Source organism: Castanea sativa, chromosome 3 (assembly GCF_040712315.1).
Source record: "Castanea sativa cultivar Marrone di Chiusa Pesio chromosome 3, ASM4071231v1".
NCBI lineage: Eukaryota > Viridiplantae > Streptophyta > Magnoliopsida > Fagales > Fagaceae > Castanea > Castanea sativa.
Window position 1 is genome coordinate 13,794,560 of NC_134015.1, and position 21,831 is coordinate 13,816,390.

At 32.5% G+C, this 21,831-nt stretch overlaps 1 protein-coding gene and 3 non-coding genes across 4 annotated transcripts; 3 read left to right on the forward strand and 1 right to left on the reverse strand.

Moving 5' to 3' along the window:
• The first annotated feature begins 2,204 nt into the window (after positions 1-2,204).
• On the forward strand, positions 2,205-2,365 carry LOC142630091 (U1 spliceosomal RNA). Its single transcript, XR_012843207.1, has one exon. It is a non-coding gene; the product is annotated as a U1 spliceosomal RNA (small nuclear RNA).
• Positions 2,366-4,119: 1,754 nt separating this feature from the next.
• LOC142627380 (cysteine synthase-like) lies at positions 4,120-10,571 on the reverse strand. The gene is made up of 11 exons (XM_075801223.1): positions 10,436-10,571; positions 9,301-9,371; positions 9,102-9,211; positions 8,916-8,973; positions 8,075-8,338; positions 7,849-7,986; positions 7,695-7,746; positions 6,503-6,582; positions 5,312-5,371; positions 5,139-5,219; positions 4,120-4,296 (listed from the first exon to the last, which is right to left on the reverse strand). Exons 2-11 carry the CDS (start codon positions 9,337-9,339, stop codon positions 4,207-4,209), a joined length of 972 nt encoding a protein of 323 aa, XP_075657338.1. The 5' UTR covers positions 9,340-9,371; positions 10,436-10,571; the 3' UTR covers positions 4,120-4,206.
• Positions 10,572-15,819: 5,248 nt separating this feature from the next.
• On the forward strand, positions 15,820-15,981 carry LOC142630105 (U1 spliceosomal RNA). The gene has a single exon (XR_012843220.1). It is a non-coding gene; the product is annotated as a U1 spliceosomal RNA (small nuclear RNA).
• A 5,174-nt stretch (positions 15,982-21,155) lies between these two features.
• On the forward strand, positions 21,156-21,316 carry LOC142630137 (U1 spliceosomal RNA). Its single transcript, XR_012843249.1, has one exon. It is a non-coding gene; the product is annotated as a U1 spliceosomal RNA (small nuclear RNA).
• Positions 21,317-21,831: the final 515 nt, after the last annotated feature.

Consider the following 21,831-nt stretch of genomic DNA (forward strand, 5'->3'; position numbering starts at 1 on the left):
AATCCCTTGCAAAATACTATCAAAATCCGATGGCCTAGAAGAGGTAAAAATGGAGCAAAAATAATCCTCAACAATAGAACTCATACGACCTTCATCCTCCACCCATTCTCCGTCACTATTCTCCAACCCAGCTATGAAGTTGTGTTTGTTACGTTGGTTTGCCCAACAATGAAAATAACGAGTATTGCTATCACCCTCCTTGAGCCAAGCATTGCGGGACCGCTGCTTCCACATTCTCTCTTCTCGGATTTTTAACTTCTGAATCTCATCCCGTAATTTATAAATTCTCCCCGGATCCATGACATAGTAACCCGCCTCTTCTGCATGATTAAGAAAACTATGGGAATAAAAAATGTGTCAAGTAAAAGTGTTTGAGTCAAAGTTTTCAATTTAAGATGTTTTTAAACACTGTATTTTGAGAATACATTTAGATCAATTTTTAATTTTTAAGTAACAATGTTAAGTGACGTTTTAAATACACTAAAAATCATGAGACCCACATGATTTGACCAAACACTCCATCAACGTCAACTAATGGATCCTCTTTCTCACTTTTCACTTTCCCCTCTTACTTTTTCTTTGCCTCACTTTTTATAAACGCATGCCTATTGATAATTTTATTGTATGTCATTACTTAAAAAAAAAAAAATTCATACACATACAAACCACACATTTATGTTTTTTTTTAAAAAAAATACTTTTTGAAAACATTTTATTAGAAATGTAAGGACCAAAAGCTCATAAAATCAACTTCAGAACGTTACTGTTGCTCTATTCACTTAAGAGTCCTCATACAATACATTTGGTAGAGAGGGTTCAACAACAAAAAGCCCTTTCTCGTAATCTCTTGATTCCTATTTATTCTATTCTCTGTTTTCATCGTAGCCTTACACCTTGCAATCTGCGGTCCTTCTCCCGTGACACTTGTCCGTCGGCAATGGAACAAGATTCCACTTTGCATCCCGCACTGTTCAGGTCATGTCCACATTAATGCGACGGATAGAGGAGATGCTTGCTAATTAATGCGGCCAGAATGGTTGTTGCCAAGCATTTAATGCAACCTTGCAACCTTCCAAATCAGTCTATTACAATCAGATATTTGTAACATGCCCCTTATTTAGTTATCGTCCACGCCACCTCATCTTCGGGCACACCTGAAGAGACCTCATCTTTCATTCTAAATGTTGGCCTTCCTTTCTTCGGGTCCTCGGGTTCTTAGGTCCTCGGGTCCTCACAAGAAACATGAGATAAACACAGTTTTTGCATTATGAATATTTTATTCACGTATTTTCACAACACTTTTTAAACCACAAATTTTATATTATTTCAAAATCTGTTGTTTGCAGTCACTTACTAAACCGCCCTTAAGTGCTTTCACAAAAATGACTTCTCCTGTTCACATGGAAACACACATATGGGAAAGGGATCTTCACATCACATGCACCCTTGGGATTTTTTGCTTAGGAAATACACTTATTCACAAGGGAAACAATTCTTCTTCAAATTTTGGAATTAGCATAGGACTATAGGAGAATATTTGTTTTTGAAAGGTATTCTCTCAAAGACCAAATTATGTATGGATATATCTCATATAGATTCCTGAGAATTTTGAAAGATTGGTTTTGGTTTTTCCTCTGTATTGAAATCATTTTCACCACTTAATCTTGACATGGTTTCCATTAACATTGGTTAATCTTTCTAATTTTTTTATATAATAAATTAGATAGTTATAATGGAGGAGGAGAGATTTAAATATTGAACCTCTCTTTTGAAAATACTAGGATATACTAGTTGAACTACAAGGTTCTTAACAAAATTTGTTTATCATTAAGTTGAAGACTAAAATTCTAAGAACATTTTGACAGTCACAGAAAGCACCTCAACAATGAGGTAAGTAAACGAAGGACTTGTTCAGGCGGAGACTAATATTAGACCAGGTTTCTTAGTTTTTTTTTTTTTGCTGAAGGACCAGGTTTCTTAGTTAGCACCAAGGTGGAAAGTGATTGATATTTGATCATCCAAAATATTGTTTTGATAAAACTAAAACCCTCTCCAAAATCCTAAATTGGTTAACAACAATGTTGTACCTCACTGCCTCAATGTGTTACATGACACCAATCAATCTTTCATCCCACATCACTATTTGTATGTAAGAATAGGGGAGAGCTTGGTGTATAAATAAGATGTGAGCATGGCAGACTAACATACTTACCTGGACGGGGTCAATAGGTGATCAAAGAGGCCTATGGCCTAGGGTAGTGACCTCCATTGCACCTAGGAGGGGTGCTAACTTAAGGTCTACCCAAGTGGTGGAGCCTACGTCATAATTTGTGGTAGCGGGGGCCTGCGTTCGCGCGGCCCCTGTCAAAGCTAGTTCAAACTGATTTATTCCCTATGCAATCATTATAAACATGCATTACTTACACCAGCCTAAATTTATATAAAAAGAATTTGATGCTTCGGTGGTTTATATTTTTAAGAGTACATGAAAATGGACTGTTATCATTAGAGCATTCACAATTTGTTTAAAATTTTCTGTCTATTTTACACTAAAAATTTACTTTTTCTATTTTACAACATCACTTTTACTAAATACTCACATCAGTTTATTTATTATACACACTTTTTTTATTAAAATAATATTTTTCCTCATTTTTTTATTATTTCCCACCTACCCCACTTAACCCATAAAGTATCTTCTTCACTTTACCCTATCCCACTCACGAGACTATTCTAGAGTCTTCATTTTCACCCCTCTCTGAAACTCCTCTCTATTCCAAACTATTCTCTGAAATTTAGATCCAAACAGGGAGCACTGTGAGAAGAACGCCGATCCAAGCACGTCGAGAAGCACGTCGATCCAAGCACGCTGATCCAAACACTCCAATCCAAGCACTCCGATCTGAAACTCCGATCCAAGCACGCTGATCCAAGCATGGCAAGAAGAACGCCGATCCAAGCACGGCGAGAAGAACACCGATCCAAGCACGGCGAGAAGAACGCTGATCCAAGCACGTCGATCCGCCACAAGCGTCGATCCACTCTCTGTCTCCGTTGGTGTGTCTGTCTGTGGGTGTGTTTGGTTTTGTGGTGTCTGTGGTTGATTTTGTTGTTGATTTTTTATTTTTGTGGTTGATTTTTTATTTTTTATTTTGTTTGTGGGAGTGTGTATCAGAGGAAGAAGCAGATCATGAGGGAGTTGGTTTTGTAGTTGGAGAAGAGAGAGAGAAAAAAAAAGGAGCGAAATTAGAAATTATTAAAATAATGTATAGAAGAGCTACAGTAACCGTGTATATATACACGGTTACTGTAGCTCATGGAAATATTTGCACAACTTTACACAGCTTTACACCCACTGATTAAAATGAGAGTTTTTGTATTTTAGAAGAGTTTCCACCAACTGATGTGGATGCTCTTAAGGTCCTTTGTTCTGCGTTTTCAGCTTCTTTTTTATTTTTTTTAACCAGCTGTTTCAAGCATGAATAGTAATTTTTTTTAAAATTATTTTTATTGATTTTAATTTTCAACAAAACAAGCGGTATCCAAACACACACTTATTGTGTAAGTTCAAAAATTGGTTGTAGTTTTAAGGATGTATCTTTACTTAATATCTTTTTATTAGAAGTGAATTTTGACAAATTCACTATTGGATTATATCTTCTAATGTCTTTCATACAGAATATCTAGAATTTTAAAGATCAATAACTATGCCATCAATAAATTGTTTAAATTGTAAGTTTTTGCAATTTAAATTATACATAAAAGATAAGTTTATAGATCATAAGTTTATATATCATATAGTAAACAATATCTTATTGACACAAAATTTAACATATGTATTAAGAGTATAAAAAATATGCAATTTAACGGTTAGATTTTCAAAATATATAGTAGTGTTTATTTTATCAAGGTTGTAGGCTAAGGTTACAACTGATTTTGTAGCTAAACTTTGTCCTTGTAGAAATGCAACAAAAAATATGTTCTTCACTAAAACCGAAAGTTAAGACTATTTAAATTCAATGTAACCCTGAGATATGAATTCAATAAGCTTAGAAAATTTGAAGGTTGAAGCTATTAAGTCTATGTATCAAACTTTTACTAGTGAAGCTGTTGATCATACAGCAAACAGACCATGGGAAGTTCTCATTATTTCAAATGTGTAGATTACAGAACATACATAAAGCAGTCTATGATATTCAGAAACATTCAGTCAAAAGTCATGTTTTCTGCCTCATGCCTTATAGAATCAAAGAGTGCAGAAGACAGATAACGCTCTCCAAAGCTGGGAAAGATAACCTGTATTCAAAACAAAATCAAACAGAATAGTTAATGGACTTGAGATTGGAATACACAGACTAGTACAGCTCTAACTACATCTGTGCATTTGATAAAATCCTATACATAATTGCAGTGGAAAAATGAGTTAAGGGTGGAAAAAATTCAAGTTTAGGTCTGACAACTGGATTGCATACATCATCTTTTGGAGTGCCCAAACCCATATTGAACCTTTTTTTTGTGCTTAGCAACCCATATTGAACCTTACTTCCATACAGACTCAACCTGGTTTAAGCCAACTTAGGAATTTATACTTTGAAGTAAGTAGGTCATTTAATATGAATCAAATCTGATTCTAGGTTAGTCAAGCAGGTATGCAATACTTAAGCAATTCCTAGGAACACCAGTAAATTATTAAAAATTAGGCCAAATAATTCTGAAAGTTTTTTGAAATCAATTTTTTTTATAAAAGTTATTGGACATACATACATACAAATATATATATATATATATTAATTTCATTTTTAAAGATCCATTTATATAAACAAATGAAGACATGGGACTCATCAGTATCACATTATAGCCCACAAGCAGCAGCTTTGCTGCATTACTGGAGAGCTTGAAGTCTTGAACATATATTTAATGCTAAGATCACAAGTATTCTGCAACATCCTTCACCTCTTGGGTTAGGATGAGAAAATTGAAGAAATATAAATTCTAAAAGGAGTTGTGTGAGACATAATTAGAGGGATTCTGGGGCAAATTTTGAAATTAATTAAATCAAGCTAAGCACAATACCATAATACATATAATGAAGTGCAACAAAGATTCTTTATCAATTTAAAGAAAGCACTTGGACTTACAGCAATAAGTTTTCCAGCATTTTCTGGCCTCTTTGCCAACTTTATTGCAGCAGCTGCTGCAGCACCAGATGAAATCCCAACCTGCAAAATACATGCTTCCACGTTCAGCATAGAAATGGATTGTAAAAAGTTCTTATAGAACCATTAAAGATCATCTTAAATAAGTATCCTACCAGCAAACCTTCTTTCAAGGCAAGCAGCTTAGCAGTTTCAATAGCTTCCTCACTTGATACCTGAAAAGTTACCAAAAACATCTTGATTCTGTGAAAGGAAATCTATGCCTGAATATGCAGCTGCCAGAGATCAGGGAGTTTCCATGAAAACAATAGCCGGTAATTGCCACTACGCTTCAACAAGATTCAAACAGATAGTACTACATGTTATTGTGCTACCACTGTAACAGGTTCATATAACTATCACAAGGTTTTGCAACTTTTGTTTTAACTTTAAACGGGATTGTCCAAGCCCAGCTTAGTTTTTCCCCCCCTTTTTCTTTTCAATGTACAATGTATTTAATCTGTCACTAAACAATTATTAAAGCCGTCACAAACTCCAAGAAAGTAGAACGACCAATTTCCATAAGAACTCATACAACAATATGCTCAAACTTATCCATGTATATGTATTCCTTATTGGTCTCCAGAATCATTTCTGTTTTTTATACTAAAATGCAGATATAGAGTGAGTAGTGTGACATATTCATTGAAGAGAATGATCCATTTCATGATTGTATAAATTTTCTTTTCCTGTCTCACTCACAGAAACAAAATAAAAAGATAAACAAGGTCTTCCAGAACCATTTTCATTTTCATACTGAAGCTGAAGCAAGTGTGACTGATAATTTATTCATTTCCAAAAATATACTTCAGAAAATAGAGCAAGAGAGTCGATTCTCTAGATGATATAAAGAAACAAGATCCATTGAAAGCCCCATAAAGCAGACTCACATCAAGATGAAATGCCCTTAAACCAACTATAACTGACATGAGCTTTACACTTATAAAGGACTGAAAAAAAAAAATCCTAAAATAAACAACCCTCTAAGACTATGATAAAATTACATAAAAGAAATTTCTAGGCAAAACTTACACAAACCTAGTCCATAATGTCCTTTTGTGGAGCCTACTTATCTTACTTTAACTTTCAAAATTCACTCATCCATAATGATAAAATAATGTTCCAAAGGAGATAAATGAGTTATACCTCCATTGCAAAGACAATGTTACTTGCATACCCATAATTACAATATATTCTGACTATGCTCGTGCTTTTCATCAGCATGCAACACTTCTAACAATAGCACAAGCACATAATTTTACATGTAAAATCAAGGTGAGGGAAAATAAAATGGTTTCCAGACTCACTTGAATAACTTCATCGAGCAGCTTCATATCCAGAACAGTAGGTATTATACCAGCACCAATTCCTTGGATAAGATGCTTGCCTATGAGATGTGTAAGCATGCATCATACACAGTCAGAGAACTGCCATTCGAAATCAATGCAGATGAAAGAAATCATATAGATTTAACTATATATCACATATGCTTGGTTAGTCAACTACAGATTCGGTAATTCAAACTTATGCAACTTCTATCTCAATTAAAGAAAAGGATTCTTTCCATTCTATCTCAAGCTAGTTTGATTAGCTCAAGCTAGGAACCAAGACAATATTTTAGCTCAAGAAATTAAATTCCCTTAATTTTAGATTAGTGATTTTAGAATTACCATAAAAATAATCACCACAATACATATGATGCTTTCCCATTATCAGTTTCCAACAGATAGTTGGGTGCAGTAAATGTTAGCTGAACTCACCAAAAGCAACCAAAAATAAAATACATCCCTAAATCACACATTATTCATCACTTCTTATTAAGTTTTTACATAAAGTTTAAACTTAATAAAATTTGCTTTGGAAATTTCTTAAGAGGTGTATAATGGAACCTGGTTAAACATCCACCTCCAGTCCTCAAAAAGCCTGATCAAACCAGCTTAGTGTCACTAAAGCCTGCTTACTTAGCAGGTGGACAAGCTTGTGCAAATTTACTAAATAGAACAGTTCCAGAAGATATAGCTATTTCATTTATCAACCCTATTATCCAATAACAGAAAGTACAGTTATCAAACAGAACTGTTACATTAATGTTTAATACCAATGCTAATGAGTCACTGATGCGCCTCAACAGTGAAACTTCAGCCATAATACACCTAGCCTTACAAAAATAGCAATTTTGTCCCACCCTCCTTGAAATTTAGTGATAGCACTCCAAAATGATATCTGCAAAATGTGTTACCTACTGATACTCTTCAAACCAATTAATCAAAATGACACTGTTATAAAGTTACAATATGTCTGGTTTAGTTTTACTTAATATCACAAATTGTTATTTTCTAAGGGGGTAACTTTTTCATACTAATGAAACCTAGAAATCTGGAGACTTTTTCCTTGTACAAATATAATTCAAAGTCTAAGTATAGAATTTCACATATATACAAGGAAAATGGCATGAATGAAGATTAAAGAAGTCAGGGCAAAAACAAAAAGTTAACTGACCAGGCTGTCCTCCATTCAAGACTGCACTTTCAACTGGTTCTACCCCATACACCTAGACATTACCAAGAGAAAACACACCATTAGGAACATGTCGTAGCAACGTGAGTTCTCTCTCTCCCTCAAAACAGAAACACAATCACAATCACAACTCAACCTTTATCTCAGGGTTTTTCTCCTTGAGGAAATTTCCTGCACCAGTGACTGTACCCCCAGTCCCTATGCCTGAAACCAGGGCATCAACTTTCCCTCCTGAATCTCTCCATATCTCTGGGCCAGTGGTTTCATAATGAACCTAAACAAAGATTGGCAACATCATTAATTAAGGGTGTCAACTGTCAACCATATATTTGTTATCACAAAATATCTGACACAAAGAATACCTTTGGGTTGGCAGGATTTTCAAATTGCTGAAGAATATAGCTATTAGGTATTTTACTTCGTAGTTCATTGGCCTTATCAAAAACACCATAAACACCCTTGGCAGGATCTGTAAGGTACAACTCAGCTCCAAAAGCTTGAGGAACCATTCTTCTCTCAAGACTCATGGAAGATGGCATGGTAAGGATAAGTTTGTAACCCTTAACTGCAGTGATGAACGCCAATCCAATGCCAGTGTTACCACTAGTAGGCTCAATGAGAACCGTCTTTCCGCCATTCAAACATATCAAGAATCAAGAAAAGATATTAGTTCAACACTTCCAATAATATTTCTTTTTTAATCTGTAAGTTACACAAGCACTTAGTAGTCTTTACCCCTCGACCTCACCCTCCACATAGCACTTGTTAGGGGAGGAGGAGATGTCAGCTGTGCTAGAGCTCATTGGCTCAAAAGTTTCATTATATGGACAAGACGTGGCAAAGTCCTTGTGTAATCAAACATTACTTGAAGAAAAATATAAATAGGGAAAAACTAACTCCAATATGAGCACCACTGAACTAGGAAACAAATCCAAAGAAATACCCCGATTTCACTGTTTTAAGTCATAATGAGGTTGTTTATCAAAGTCAAAATGAGGTTAACATCTGCGTAGACTTTGGTGAAAACATATATAGGACGTGTAATGGAACTTGTATAAATACGTAGCTACTTACACAGACAAAATTTAGGGAGAGGCTGGTAGGGTGGGTTGGGGTTCAATTCTTCTAAAACAGAAGAGGCAAAGTTGAATATGTATGACCAATCAACAAAGATATCCCAGATGAGGATTTTTTAATACCAACCTTCCCTGGAGTAATCAAACCCTTTTCTTCAGCATCTTTAATCATACTATATGCAATCCTGCATGTCAAAACGTACATCCAAAATGCATGTCTCAACTAGAGATTCTTGAACAAATCCTATTGTTGCTAGAACACTAATACAAAAAGAAAAAATATAATCAATACAAAATATAACAAATTATATGCCTGTCTTTGACACTAGAGCAGGGTTCCATCATCTCAAGCTTGGCAGCAATACGGGCTACACAGCCATCTACAATGTGGTTGAGATATACCATTGGGGTATTGCCTATCAACTGCACAAGCCAAAAAATACCATTAGCAAAATTCAATTTGAGAAAAAAAGTAACATGAAAAGAATTTAATTCTAAGTGTAAAGGAATACTTCAGTAACATCTTTCTTGATTGCACACTTGTCCTCCATGTTATCTTTTCACTAAAAAAAGAGAAAAAAAACTGCAAGGAAATTGTGAAAGAGTGAGAGAAAGCTTTGAAGATGTAAAGTTGCAGTCTTATATAATTACAAGAAATGGTTCATTGCACATGCCAACAAAAATAATATACTCACACCAAGATATCAACGCCAAACTTACAACTTACATAAAGCTCCACATCCAGAGAGTACAAAATTAAAAAGCAACAAATGCTAAGAAAGCATGAAAAAGGTGTCTGGCAAAAAAATGTCAGTGGTCCATATTATAAAAGACCCCAATAAAGCATACTTTCCAAATGAACACCAAATACTAATACAGTAATACCTTCTCTTTAAAGTTAAGGGCCTATTTAAAAAAACATGGGCCCAAAACAGAGGAATCACTAAGAAATTTCAAGGACTCAGTATTTTTTCTTAGAACACTCAAGTACCAGTGCAGACTCTTGAAAAAGAATCACCAGAACCTCAAAATCAATGTGCCTTTGTATCACAAGCCAGTGAACTTAAATCTCTACAGCCATTCAACATAAATAGAGCACATGCAGTAATGGCTTAGCAATTTTCTTTTTTCCTTTTTTTTTTTTTTCTGTCAGTAATAGCTGAGAAATGTCCAAGTACCCAATTTTGGAATGTGTCTAATTATGCAGAATTTTGAAAAAGAGATTTCAAAAACCCAAAATTTAAAAAGCATCAATATAAAAACAAACCATTAAAAAAAAAAAAAAAAAAACAGCAAGATTCCTCATTACCCAATTGAGGAAACAGTCCAATAATTCATCATTTTTTTTTTTTTTTGTGTGTGGAGAAGACAATAATTCATTACTTGGAGGAAAAGACCAAAAATCAAAAAACAACGACAACCCCCACAGAATTAAACATATAAGTCATTAGAACTCCCCAAAAATAAACAGAGCAACAGCCAGGAAATTTCTTAGTATCCAAAGATGGAAACACTCTACTAAGAAGGAATCCCCAACTACCCAAATAATTGACAATCAAACACAAAGTCAAAAACCACAAGAGCTACAATTAAAACAAGAAAAGAAGAGAGCAAATGATCTTGAACTTTTATCGTGGAGAAGAGAACCTTATCTCTAAATAGTTGTAGATACACACACACACTCTGTTGGACTATATATTTGGCCTATTGGGGGTATGCATGTCTTGCTAGCTTAGCTATTTCATATTTGTGTGATTCTCTTTATATTGTTATTGATGTTGGCTGAGCCTGTCAGGGCAGTGAAGGTTTTAGGATCCGGATCCTCTCCATTTCATTAGAAATGGAGAGTGTCTAGTTAAGGGCTGAGATTGATTTTATAGGGAAGTGCAATGGAACTCTCAGACTCATTCACACAACTCACCCACTACGGTCTTGACGTTGACTTTTGATCCTTGTCTTGTCTCCTTGTACTTTCAAAGAAGCTTTACCCTTTTCAAATCACTACAGTAGTGTATAGTCTTAAAACTTATGTACATGGTACAAGAACAAGACCATGTCTTATCACGAAATTCATTTTGATTCGAATCTTGTCTTTATGTGCATCGTATGATGCGCTATGTGGAGATACCAAAGATTTGACCATTCAGATCAGGACCAGATCACCATAGTTTTACTAAAAAAATAACAAAACAAAAAAACGAAACAATATGCAAAAAAATAGTCACCATAAAATTATTGACCCATATATAGATATAAAATTGACCCATTTTTTCAACGATATGAAGTGCAACTGTGCAAATATTGTTTAAGTCTTTTTATTCTCCATTTTTTTTTCCTATACTATAGTTATATTACAGTCTATAGTTACTACAATTACATAGAATAACTTTTAAAAAAAATTTGAGCTTCAATTGGGGACACTATAAATAATATAGGGTAAGGATTGAGTCTAGTGCACGAGACCCAAGCCGATTCTTGTAATATAAGTTATAAATCGTTTTCTTCGTGATAGTGAAATATTAATTGCTTGTTAGGCCGGTTCACTACAATTGAAACCTAATACCATAGTTATAAGTGTTTTTTTTAATAAATAAAAAAGTGGAGTTTTTAAGTATACCAATTAGATAATATATATTTTTTTTTATAATTCAATAAATTCAATATTATATATATAACATTTTAAAAAATCATTTTTATTATTTTTTGAAATACAAAGTTACATCTAACATTTTGTTATTAGGAATTTGCTAACATCTTATTTTCAATTTATAAAATGACCAATTCACTTAATCTTCTTGTACTATAATCAAATATCAAGTAGAATTATCAATTTCAATTTTGAAAAAAAAATTTCTACAAAAATAGCTATTTCAAGTACTGTAAATAAAATTTTGTAAACGTGAAATTGGAAAAAAAAAATAGTTTTTTTAATATAATCAAGAATTGCAATATTACATGTTTGAATGTCATTATAATTGTTTTCTTCATTATCTTTCTATTGTATTATGCCATTATTTTCTGTTTAACTCTTTTTAATGAATATTTTTAAAATTCATTTGTAAGGTTTCATCTATATACTTTATTATATTTTAAATTGCTAGTAACAAATTTATCACGATATCCTGCTTGAGATTCAACCTCTCTCTCTCTCAATTTTTTCACATTCATAGTGATATTTTTATATTAGGAAATTATCATTAAAAAGTATTTAAAATAAGTTAAACACGATCTAAAAAGTAAAATTATAATATGAATTATATATCAAAGGTATTATTGCAACTTTACTTAACAATAGAATCATTGGATAGCCTTAGCACAACTTAATAAATTAATACTTACCAAACCAAGATTAATTTTATATAGAAAATCAAATATCATGGTTCAAGAGTAAAATTTAATAAAGGAGATGGAGATTTATTATTATTTTTTCGAATGAGTTTTAATTTATGGACAGCTGAAATCTAATTTTTGAGTAAAATATTATTTTGGTCCCTAAATTTTGACAAAAGTTTGTTTTTCGTCCTTAAACTTTAAAAAGTTATTTTTTCATCCCTAAACTATCTAAAGAGGTTTTTCAATGGTTTAGAGACAAAAAATAGGGATGAAAAAAATATCTTTTTTCAATAGTTTAGGGATAAAAAACAAACTTTTAGTAAAGTTTAAGGACATAAATAAAATATTTTCAATAGTATAGGGATGAAAGACGAACTTTTTAATAATTTAGGGACGAAAAATGAACTTCTTAAAGTTTATGGATGAAAAATAAATTTTTGATGAAGTTTAGGGACCGAAATAGTATTTTACCCCTAATTTTTAGATTTGATTTTGGTGTTGAGAGAGAGAGAGAGATTGTTTGATGTGTAGTTGGGTGGAAGATTGGGTACCTAATATTGACAATATTTTGTGTGAAAAACTAAATTACAAAAACTGAAATCTCAGGTTGTTATGAGAAACATAATCAATAATAATTCTGCACATTGACAATTATTATTATTATTATTATTATTTTTTGTAAAAATCTTTATGATTTCAATCGGGTTGAATTTTATTGATTTAAAAATTTGGGAGTCTTTTTGGAGGAAAGGGAAAGGGTGCACAATTTATATATGTTTTTTTTTTTCTTTTTAGTGAAAGTAATTATTGACCCACAATTTTAAGACATTTTTCTAATAGAAGTCCTAGCCAATGAACTAAGTGGCCTAAGGCTAATGCCAGCCTTGGCGTATGCCACACAATCTTAATAACAACCCCAAGTTTTTTTTTTTTTGATACAACAACCCCAAGTTTTAATATACCCATCGCTGTTAATATGTCAATTGTCATGTTCATGAAGTTTAAATCATCCTTCAATAGATGGTTCATTAATTAAAATATCTTTTCCTAAGATTGCATGTATGAAGAGTCAAATTTATCTTTCATCAGAAGATTTCTTCCAAGATTGCATGAAATCTCCTTCTCAAAAAAAAAAAAAAAAGATTGCATGAAATCTTGGACTAAAGTGCATGATTTAAACCGTCTGTCAATAATATATGATCATATGTTACATTACAATGTCTTTTTCTAAGATTGCAACTTGCAAGTATGAAGAATCAAATTTATGTTTCGTCAGAAAATCTCTTCCAAGATTGCAAGAAATCTTGGGTCAATCTTGTTGTAATTTTTTTTTTAATTCAGCAAAAAGAAAAGGAAAAAAAGTTTTATCATAAATGATTTATGCAATTAAAAAAAAGTCCTTAAGAAAAACGTCCGGTTTCATTTTGCTAGACCACCAATTATAACAAATATTTGGACTACAAAAAAATAACGCAATTTTTGTCACAACTCATCACGTGATAAGTTATGAGGGGTGGAGATGTAGACCTACATGAACTATCAAACAGGTGTAAGCTTATACTTACGTGGTAGTTCGCAGTTTCTCACCATTGAACTTCCCCTCAGAGATTTAAAATAGAACTTTGGTGACAGAGACAAGAATAGATAGATTCCCCAATAATAATGAAAAGGACAAATACATGATCATTATTATATTTGGTTCTCTTAAAATCTTGGTAACAGAGGCAAGAATAGTTATATCCTTAGACCGCTTGCAATAAACTAGACCCTGGTCACGAATAACCTTTCAAACTTGTTTAAGTCTTGAACAACCTCTCAAACATGTCCTGGACTGCCCTAAATTCTCTAAGCTAAAAGACCAACAATTTAGAGTTGGTAAAAGTAGATCCAAAACTAGGAAAAAACCAAGTGAATGTGCTAAAAGAGTGGTGGTAATTACAGGGCCGGCTGAATGGTGGAGCAAAAGATGCGGTCGCCTAAGGCCCCAAGTAAAAAAAAGGCCCCTAAATTTTAACTAATAGGGTTATTATAATGAACAAATAACATTATATTTTTTTACCAGATGAAAAGCAAATAAAAAATAGAGAAAAATGCAACGTCCACAATATTTTTCACAACACTTTTACAACTAATACTAAGTAGCAAGTTGTTACAACTTGTTATTGATGACAACAAAATAATTATAGTGATATTTTCAAATAGAAAGTAAGAAGCAACTTAAAACCTAGGATTTATTTAAACAATATTGTGAGTGTTGCACTTCTAAAAACAAGTAAGAATAATAATAAGAGTTTAATTAGCAAACTTTTACTAATTCTCATATAAGTTTACTACTAACACTATTCTTTTACTTACCACTATCAATCTACCACATCAATAAGCATAAAAGCTTTTGTCAAACTTTTTCAATCTATAAAATTTCTTTAAAAAAAAAAATTCTACATAGTTCATATTAATTAGTAATAATTTTACATCTAAAACAAGATAATTAATTTTCGCCTTAGGCCTCCAAACGTATCAAGCCACCCCTGGGTAATTAACTAATTATACAGTATGTATGGAGACACAACTAAAATCGTGTGTTCAAAACATGATTTCACTTATAATTGTGAAATTGTATTTTAAAACAAGATTTTAACTGGAGTGTATATGATAACGTGTAACTCAGTGTATGCAACGCTCATAAAATAAATAAATAAAACCCTTAGCATGTGCAACAATTATTGTGTTTTGAAAATATGACTTTAGTTATGATTGTGAAATCGTGTTTAAAAACAGTAATTCAAGTGTAATATATACAATAATGTGTAACTTAGCATGTGTAACAATAATTAGTGTTTGCTAAATGATGAGATTTTAAATGGATGGAAATTTCAATGCTATCAATTTAATGATGATGACAATTGGCAATAGTGGTTGTGTCAATAGCTGCAAGCCAAGGGAAGGCAACAATAATAATGATGGTGGTGGTGGGCTGATGGCAATAGAGGTGATATAAACGGATTGTGGTGCTGACAATAGTTTTGTCAACATTGGTAAAGATTAAAACATTGGTGGTGAAGGCAATGGCAGGAGCAGATGGTGGGGGCCACGAGCCGGCAGAGACATAAGAAAGATTTGACAAAAACACCTATAAAACAATGTGATTGATTGTTAGCTTCTTATCAGTCTTCATTTTTAAGGTGTAAACTTCTGATTCAATGAGATCTTTCACTCTTCATAAACTATCAAATACGAGCATTTGAAATCATATATAGATAAATTGCTCCATATTTTGATGTTCATCGAGTGCACAACTTTCACTTTCACTGCGGATATATATTATTGGGCCTCAGACCTTTTAGCAAAACAATATACTCTATAAAGGTAATAATGGTGGAAATTGGGAAATTTTCACATAAAAGTTACTGTAGAGAGAGGACCATCTTAATAAATTCACTTTCGTAGCACAAAAAAAGAAAAGAAAAGAGAGAAATTAAAAAAAAAGACAAAAAGGACTTTCTTAGTCTTTTTTTTTTTTTTTTGGGTGTGTTTTGAGAAACGACTTTCATATAGTCTTGAATGGCTGGCAATGGCATTATATAGCGTCTGTGTTGGGTTTGCGTTTTTTCAATGACCACAAATCCCACATTGAAATAAATAAGGAAGAGGAGAGACAAGCGCAAAGTATTAAAGTAAATCGTGCGACACGTAGCAACATACTTACCTGGACGGGGTCAATGGGTGATCCATACGGCCCATGTCCTAGGATGGTAGCCTCCATTGCACATGAAGGAGGGGTGCCAGCCTAAGGTCTTCCCTAGTGGAAGAGCCTACGTCATTATTTGTTGCACTGGGGGCTGCGCAAGCGCTTCCCCCGCCAAACTAATCATTAATTTTCTTATCACTTTTTGATTGTTTATTTAAAGTGATTTAGCACTACGAAATTTATTCTTCAATATTGTTGTATATATTTTTTCTTCTCAAATCTCTACTTCTGTTCTTAGACATGCCAGTTATCTCAAAATACTGGAAATTTATAGAAATTTAAGTCCCATGGTCAGTAAGTTAAATCCATTCTTGGCATTTTTACTTGGGTCTTTTGGGTTCTTGAACTTCTACATTTGGTTTTTAGCTTTCTGTTTATGTTTTACTCATTGGGTTTATTATTGTTTGAATTTTAACTTTCAAGTTTTGTGTGTAGGTTTCAAGCATTTCAAGTCTCTCTTTAATGGATTATCAAAAAAAAAAAAAGAGTCTCTTTAAGTTTTGTGTGTAAATATTTCTCTTGGTTGCTAGCGTTGCAGTGAATAAGTAGCGAATAAGTGGTGTTGCAGTGAAATTAAATAATACCCTATTTGTTAATATGGTCGAAGTCAGGATCTTATGTTTGGGGTACCAAAGTATGAAAAAAAAAAAAAAAAAACCACGGTTTAAGAATGAGAATATCTATATAATTCAATACTAAATTGACATACTCGTAGCATTATTACATTATTTAAGAAGTGCGTGAAAAGAAATTTTGTCAAAATAAGAAGTCAAATCCCGAATGATCTTTAACAACTCATAGATTTATAGTGGGCACAACTTTGAATTAAGCAAGGTTGATAAAATTCAATTCAACCTAGTATATGTCCAATGTGGAACTCGTCACAAATCCATACATAATTAATCAAATTGAGACATCACAGGCCTAATTTCTCTAAATAATCCATAATTAAAAGAAATGAAAAAATGTACGTTAGCAGTAACTTTTGATAGAATCTTCATGGCCAATTTTTTTTTGTTGCAATTTATAATAATTGATAAACAACTACTTATTTCCAAGTTCCCATCTCATCAGATCCATTTGCCAACTTGTAGCGGCTGCTCTACGGGGTTCTTATCTCTTTTTATTTAATTCAATTATTTACTTCAGTTTCCTCACTTTTCTTTTTTATTTTCCCTTCTCTATATTTTTTTCTAAAGAAAATTTTTCTAGGCATCATTGTATTTGATTTTGGCGTCATTGTAATTGACAACTCTTTTTTTTTTTGGGAGAATGGATAGCTCTGCTGTCTGCTCTCTCTTCTTCAGTTCTTTGTATTTAATATATAGGTATACCATGTACAATATGTTGATAAAATCGTGTACAACAATTGAATTTGGAGAGGAGGCTAGTTGTATTTATTTTCATTTTCAAATCACATACTTTTTCTTTACTTTTCGAAACACAAACACCAACTATTAATTTTTTAAAAAAAATAGGCTAAAATATAAAATTGACCATCTAAGTTTCTTCATATTGCATTTCAGTTTTCTAACTTTGTTTTTATTTGTTTCGGTCCTCTAAGGTTTCACTCTCTAGAGAAATCCTTTGAACTCCTCACATTCCTTTTTATTGAATGTGAATTTTGAAAATTTAACTGTTAGGTTGCATGTTTTTATCATATCCACTATGCTTGCAAAAATTCAAGGAGACCAAAGATAAATAGATATGTTATCAATCAAATGTTTAAATTTTAAGTTTTTGTGGTATAAAATAATGCATAAAAAATAAATTTATTGGTTGAATAGTAAATAATATCCAATTTGAATGAAATTTGACATATATGTTAAGAACATAAAAAAATATATGCAATCCAATGGTTAGATTTTCAAAATTAACACAAAAAAAAAAAAAAATATAAGATGAGTTTAAAAATTTTCTCTTTAAACTAGTTTGGAAGAAAAACCTTTTTCCGATAGAAATACTTACATACTAAATAAAAAATAACATGTCCCTAAAAATTGCAATAATAATAAATTTATGTTCCCAAAAAAATGCAAAAAATAATAATTTTAATTGTGTGTTTGGAGAAATAGCAAAAAGTTATTTTAAATAAAGTTAAGGATGCCAATGTCATTATTTTTATTCGGTTTAGAACCTATATTAGGCTTTTATCCTATTTTAGGGATACCATTGTAAATGCCCTATTTTTCTAACACAGTTCAAGAATAATATTTTAATTTTATCACAAAAAATTTTAGACTACCAAAATCCATTGAATTAAAATCTTAATAAACTTTGTAACAATTAAATTATAAAGAAAACTTAAAAATGTGTATATTTTTAAACTATTAATAGTATGAGTTGGGTATGGATTGACAATTTTAACATCTCAAATTTGAATAGGATAGGGTGGGATCTTTAAATAGAAAATTAGTGGTCAAGAACAATATAGTTAAATTCCATTTTAGAGATTGCATTCTAGCTCATGGAACTAGAGCTAGCAAAATAGGGGCACACATGACACATGAGTTGGGTTGGGTTGAGTTGGAAGATGTTTTCAACCTAACTAGATATTGTCGGGTTGATAAATTCTCAAGTAAAAAGTAAAAACTAACCTAATCCACCCCACGTGTTGGATTGGGTCAATGGATTAGACATAAATGTTTCATGCCTTGTAGAACCTAACTTACCTCAATTCACATGGATTAAGTACAAATGATCCCATAATTAAAAATATATAAACACAATATATAAAAATAAGTCTTAGAAAGAGCAAAGAATGTAAAGGACAACTAGATAATTGACTTTCGATAAATATTCATTCAAAATAACAATAATGGAAAGGATTAGATAATAAACCATCGAGTAATTATTGTTATAAAAATAGGGTCATGTTAACGGGTGTCCTTAGGGCAATTATTAATAAACCATCTCAAGAAAGTTTTTAACATCACTTTTATGAAAAATATAAAAAGTTGTCAGAAAAATTAATTGTTTTATTATTTTTCCATAAAATATTTCTAAAAATAATTCTTAAACCAATGCCCTTAGAGCACTGTTAACATTTCCCATAAAAATAATATTACTCGAAAGTTTTTCCACTTGAAATGTATATACTTACATTAATATTTTGAAAAGTATTACACTTGGTGATATTTGCTGGGAATACAATTTACAAATGAGTCAATCGTCGGAACTCGCAATAGTTAGAAAACCCGAAGAGTTAGAAAATCTTAAGAGTGAAAATACTTTCAGATTGCACTAGTGTGGTACCGGCCTAAGATACTCCTAGGGTTAAGGTAGAAACTTACAGTGATCTCAATGAACTCAAAAAAGTTTTGAGAATTGTGTTTTCACGTACCTCAAGACTGTGGTATCTTGGTGTTTATATAGGGTTCTGAAGTAACCACTTTTGCTGAATTGTAGGCATTAGCATAGAGGAGACATGGGCTAACGGCACTGAAATTATTGGGTTTAGTATTCCCATACTTGGCGGTTGTGAAAATATAGGAGGGTCTTGCGCAACAGTTTTTACACTTGAGCATAGTAGGATGATTAGCTTCAAGCCTTCAAGTAGATGTCCTTACTCTTCCATCTTTAGAGATGATGGAATAGTGGTGAAGTCGGACTACTCAATTAGATGGTTTTAGGTGAAGTGGAACAAACGAACGAGTTAACCAATTCAGATGAGTTAAGCTCATTAGACAAGTCGAGCTTGTGGTTTTTGTTCTCTGAAGCTGACTGGTAAAGCTGACTGATGAAAATATTCCCCATTAATTAGCATGTAGGTGACGAATGGGCATATATGTGATGAATGGGCATGTCGGTAATGAGTACTTTGTAAAAATATTCCTTATCAACAAATAGGAGTAAAGTTTTCTCATTATTAGAGATATATTAGCTCATTAGTATAAGTCTAAGTTTTATTTTACTTTGTATGCAAGCCAAATTTTCTACTTGTACTAAAAGTCTATTAATCTAAGATTTAGTCTACTATATATACACGTTATAATTCATTAACATAAGATTTTTACTACACTCTAATATATTATTGATGTAGCCCTTTACGGCCGGGCTTCCTCTGTAGATATAGACTGTTAGGCTGAACCACGTAACCCTCGTTTGTTATTGTGTTATATACTTTATGCTTTTAGTTCTGTATCCATACTAGTATATTCAACATGGTGTATCAATGCTAATATTTAACACTCAAGAGTAGAAGGGGTATTAAATGTAGAAGGGTTGGAGTCTTTTCTAGATTCTCCAGGCTTGTGCCACAAAACCGCTTCTTTTAAGCTCTTCTATAGTGAATTGTTGGAGGCAATTGCACACTTGGACTTTGAACTTTGTGGAAGATTGCTTGTGGAGGCAATTGGACACTTATTTTGAACTTTCTAGAATACTTGGGCACTTGGATTGCCTATGGGGACAATTGGAGTCTTGCTATCACGAAAATGATTATCACATGAACACTTGGAGTGCTTGTGGGCAGTACTTGGAGTCTCGCTTTCATGAAAATGACTTCTCCAGTTCACATGGTGACATGGAAATGCAAAAATGGGAAGGATTCTTCGCATTACATGCACACTTGGGATTTTTTGCGTAGGAAATACACATACTTACATGGGAAAAAAATTCTTCTTCACATTTTGGAATAGTATAGGACTATAGGAGAACTTTTTTTTTTTGGAAAGGTATTCACTCGAAGGTCAAATTATGTACGGATATATCTCATATGGATTTCCAAGAATTTTGGAAGATTGGTTTTGGTTTTTCATTTGTATCCAAATTACTTAATCTTGACAAAGCATCCATTAACATTGGTTTATCTTTCTTTTTCTTTTTCGTAATAAATTTGATAGTTATAGTGAAGGAGAGGAGATTTAAACATTGAATGTCAGCTATTGAAAACACTAGGATATACTAGTTGAACTATAAAGTTCTTTAGCAAAATTGGTTTATCATTGGTATTACACAAAGTTGAAGGCTGGATGTGGAATTGTAAAAACTCTCTGACAGAAAGCACCTCAACAATGAGGTAAGTATACGAAGGACTTGTTCTGTCAGACTAAAAAATTCCTCCAGAATTGTTAGTTATCACCAAGGTGGAAAGTGATTGATATTTGATCATCCAAAATATTGTTTTGATAAAACCAAAATCCTAAATTGGTTGACAACAATGTTATGCCTCACTGCCTCAATGTGTTACATTACAACAATCCATCTTTCATCCCACATCACTAATTTATGTCAGAGTAGGGGTCAACTTGGTGTATAAATAAGATGTGCGCATGACAGACAAACATACTTACCTGGACAGGGTCAATGGGTGATCAAAAAGGCCCATGGCCTAGGCTAGTGACCTCCATTGCACTTAGGAGGGGTGCTTGCCTAAGGTCTACCCAAGTGGTGGAGCCTATGTCATAATTTGTGATAGAGGGGGCCTGCGTTCGCGCGGCCCCTGTCAATACTATATGCTAAATTGGTTTCTTCTTCTTATGCAATCAAGAAGAAGAGTAGATCTTTCTCAAGAAAAGAAGAAGAATAAGAGTAGATTTTACAACTCACACTAAAATGTGGAATTTTTATGTGTCATGTATTTTTATGGAGGAATTTGAATACTGAAACTACCTTTTTATCATATCCATAACAACTAATTATTGGAACCTGAACACTAAAACTACTAACAACTAACTATCTATAATTACTAACAATTAACTATTTATGATTTGTAGTGAAAATATTGTGGAACAGTGCCTCTCATTTTACTGTCATGGAATTTGATTAGATTTAAATTTCTATATTTCTCTTTGTGCCCTTAATTGTTATTAGTAAATTACTAAAGTAATAGGGTTAAGGGTTAAGGGTTAATTGAAGTGTTATGCCTTACTTTTGTAGATTTTTGTTATGCCTTATTATTATTATTATTATTATTATTTTTTTATTCAAGATAGAAATTTGACTATAGCTTAATCTAAGT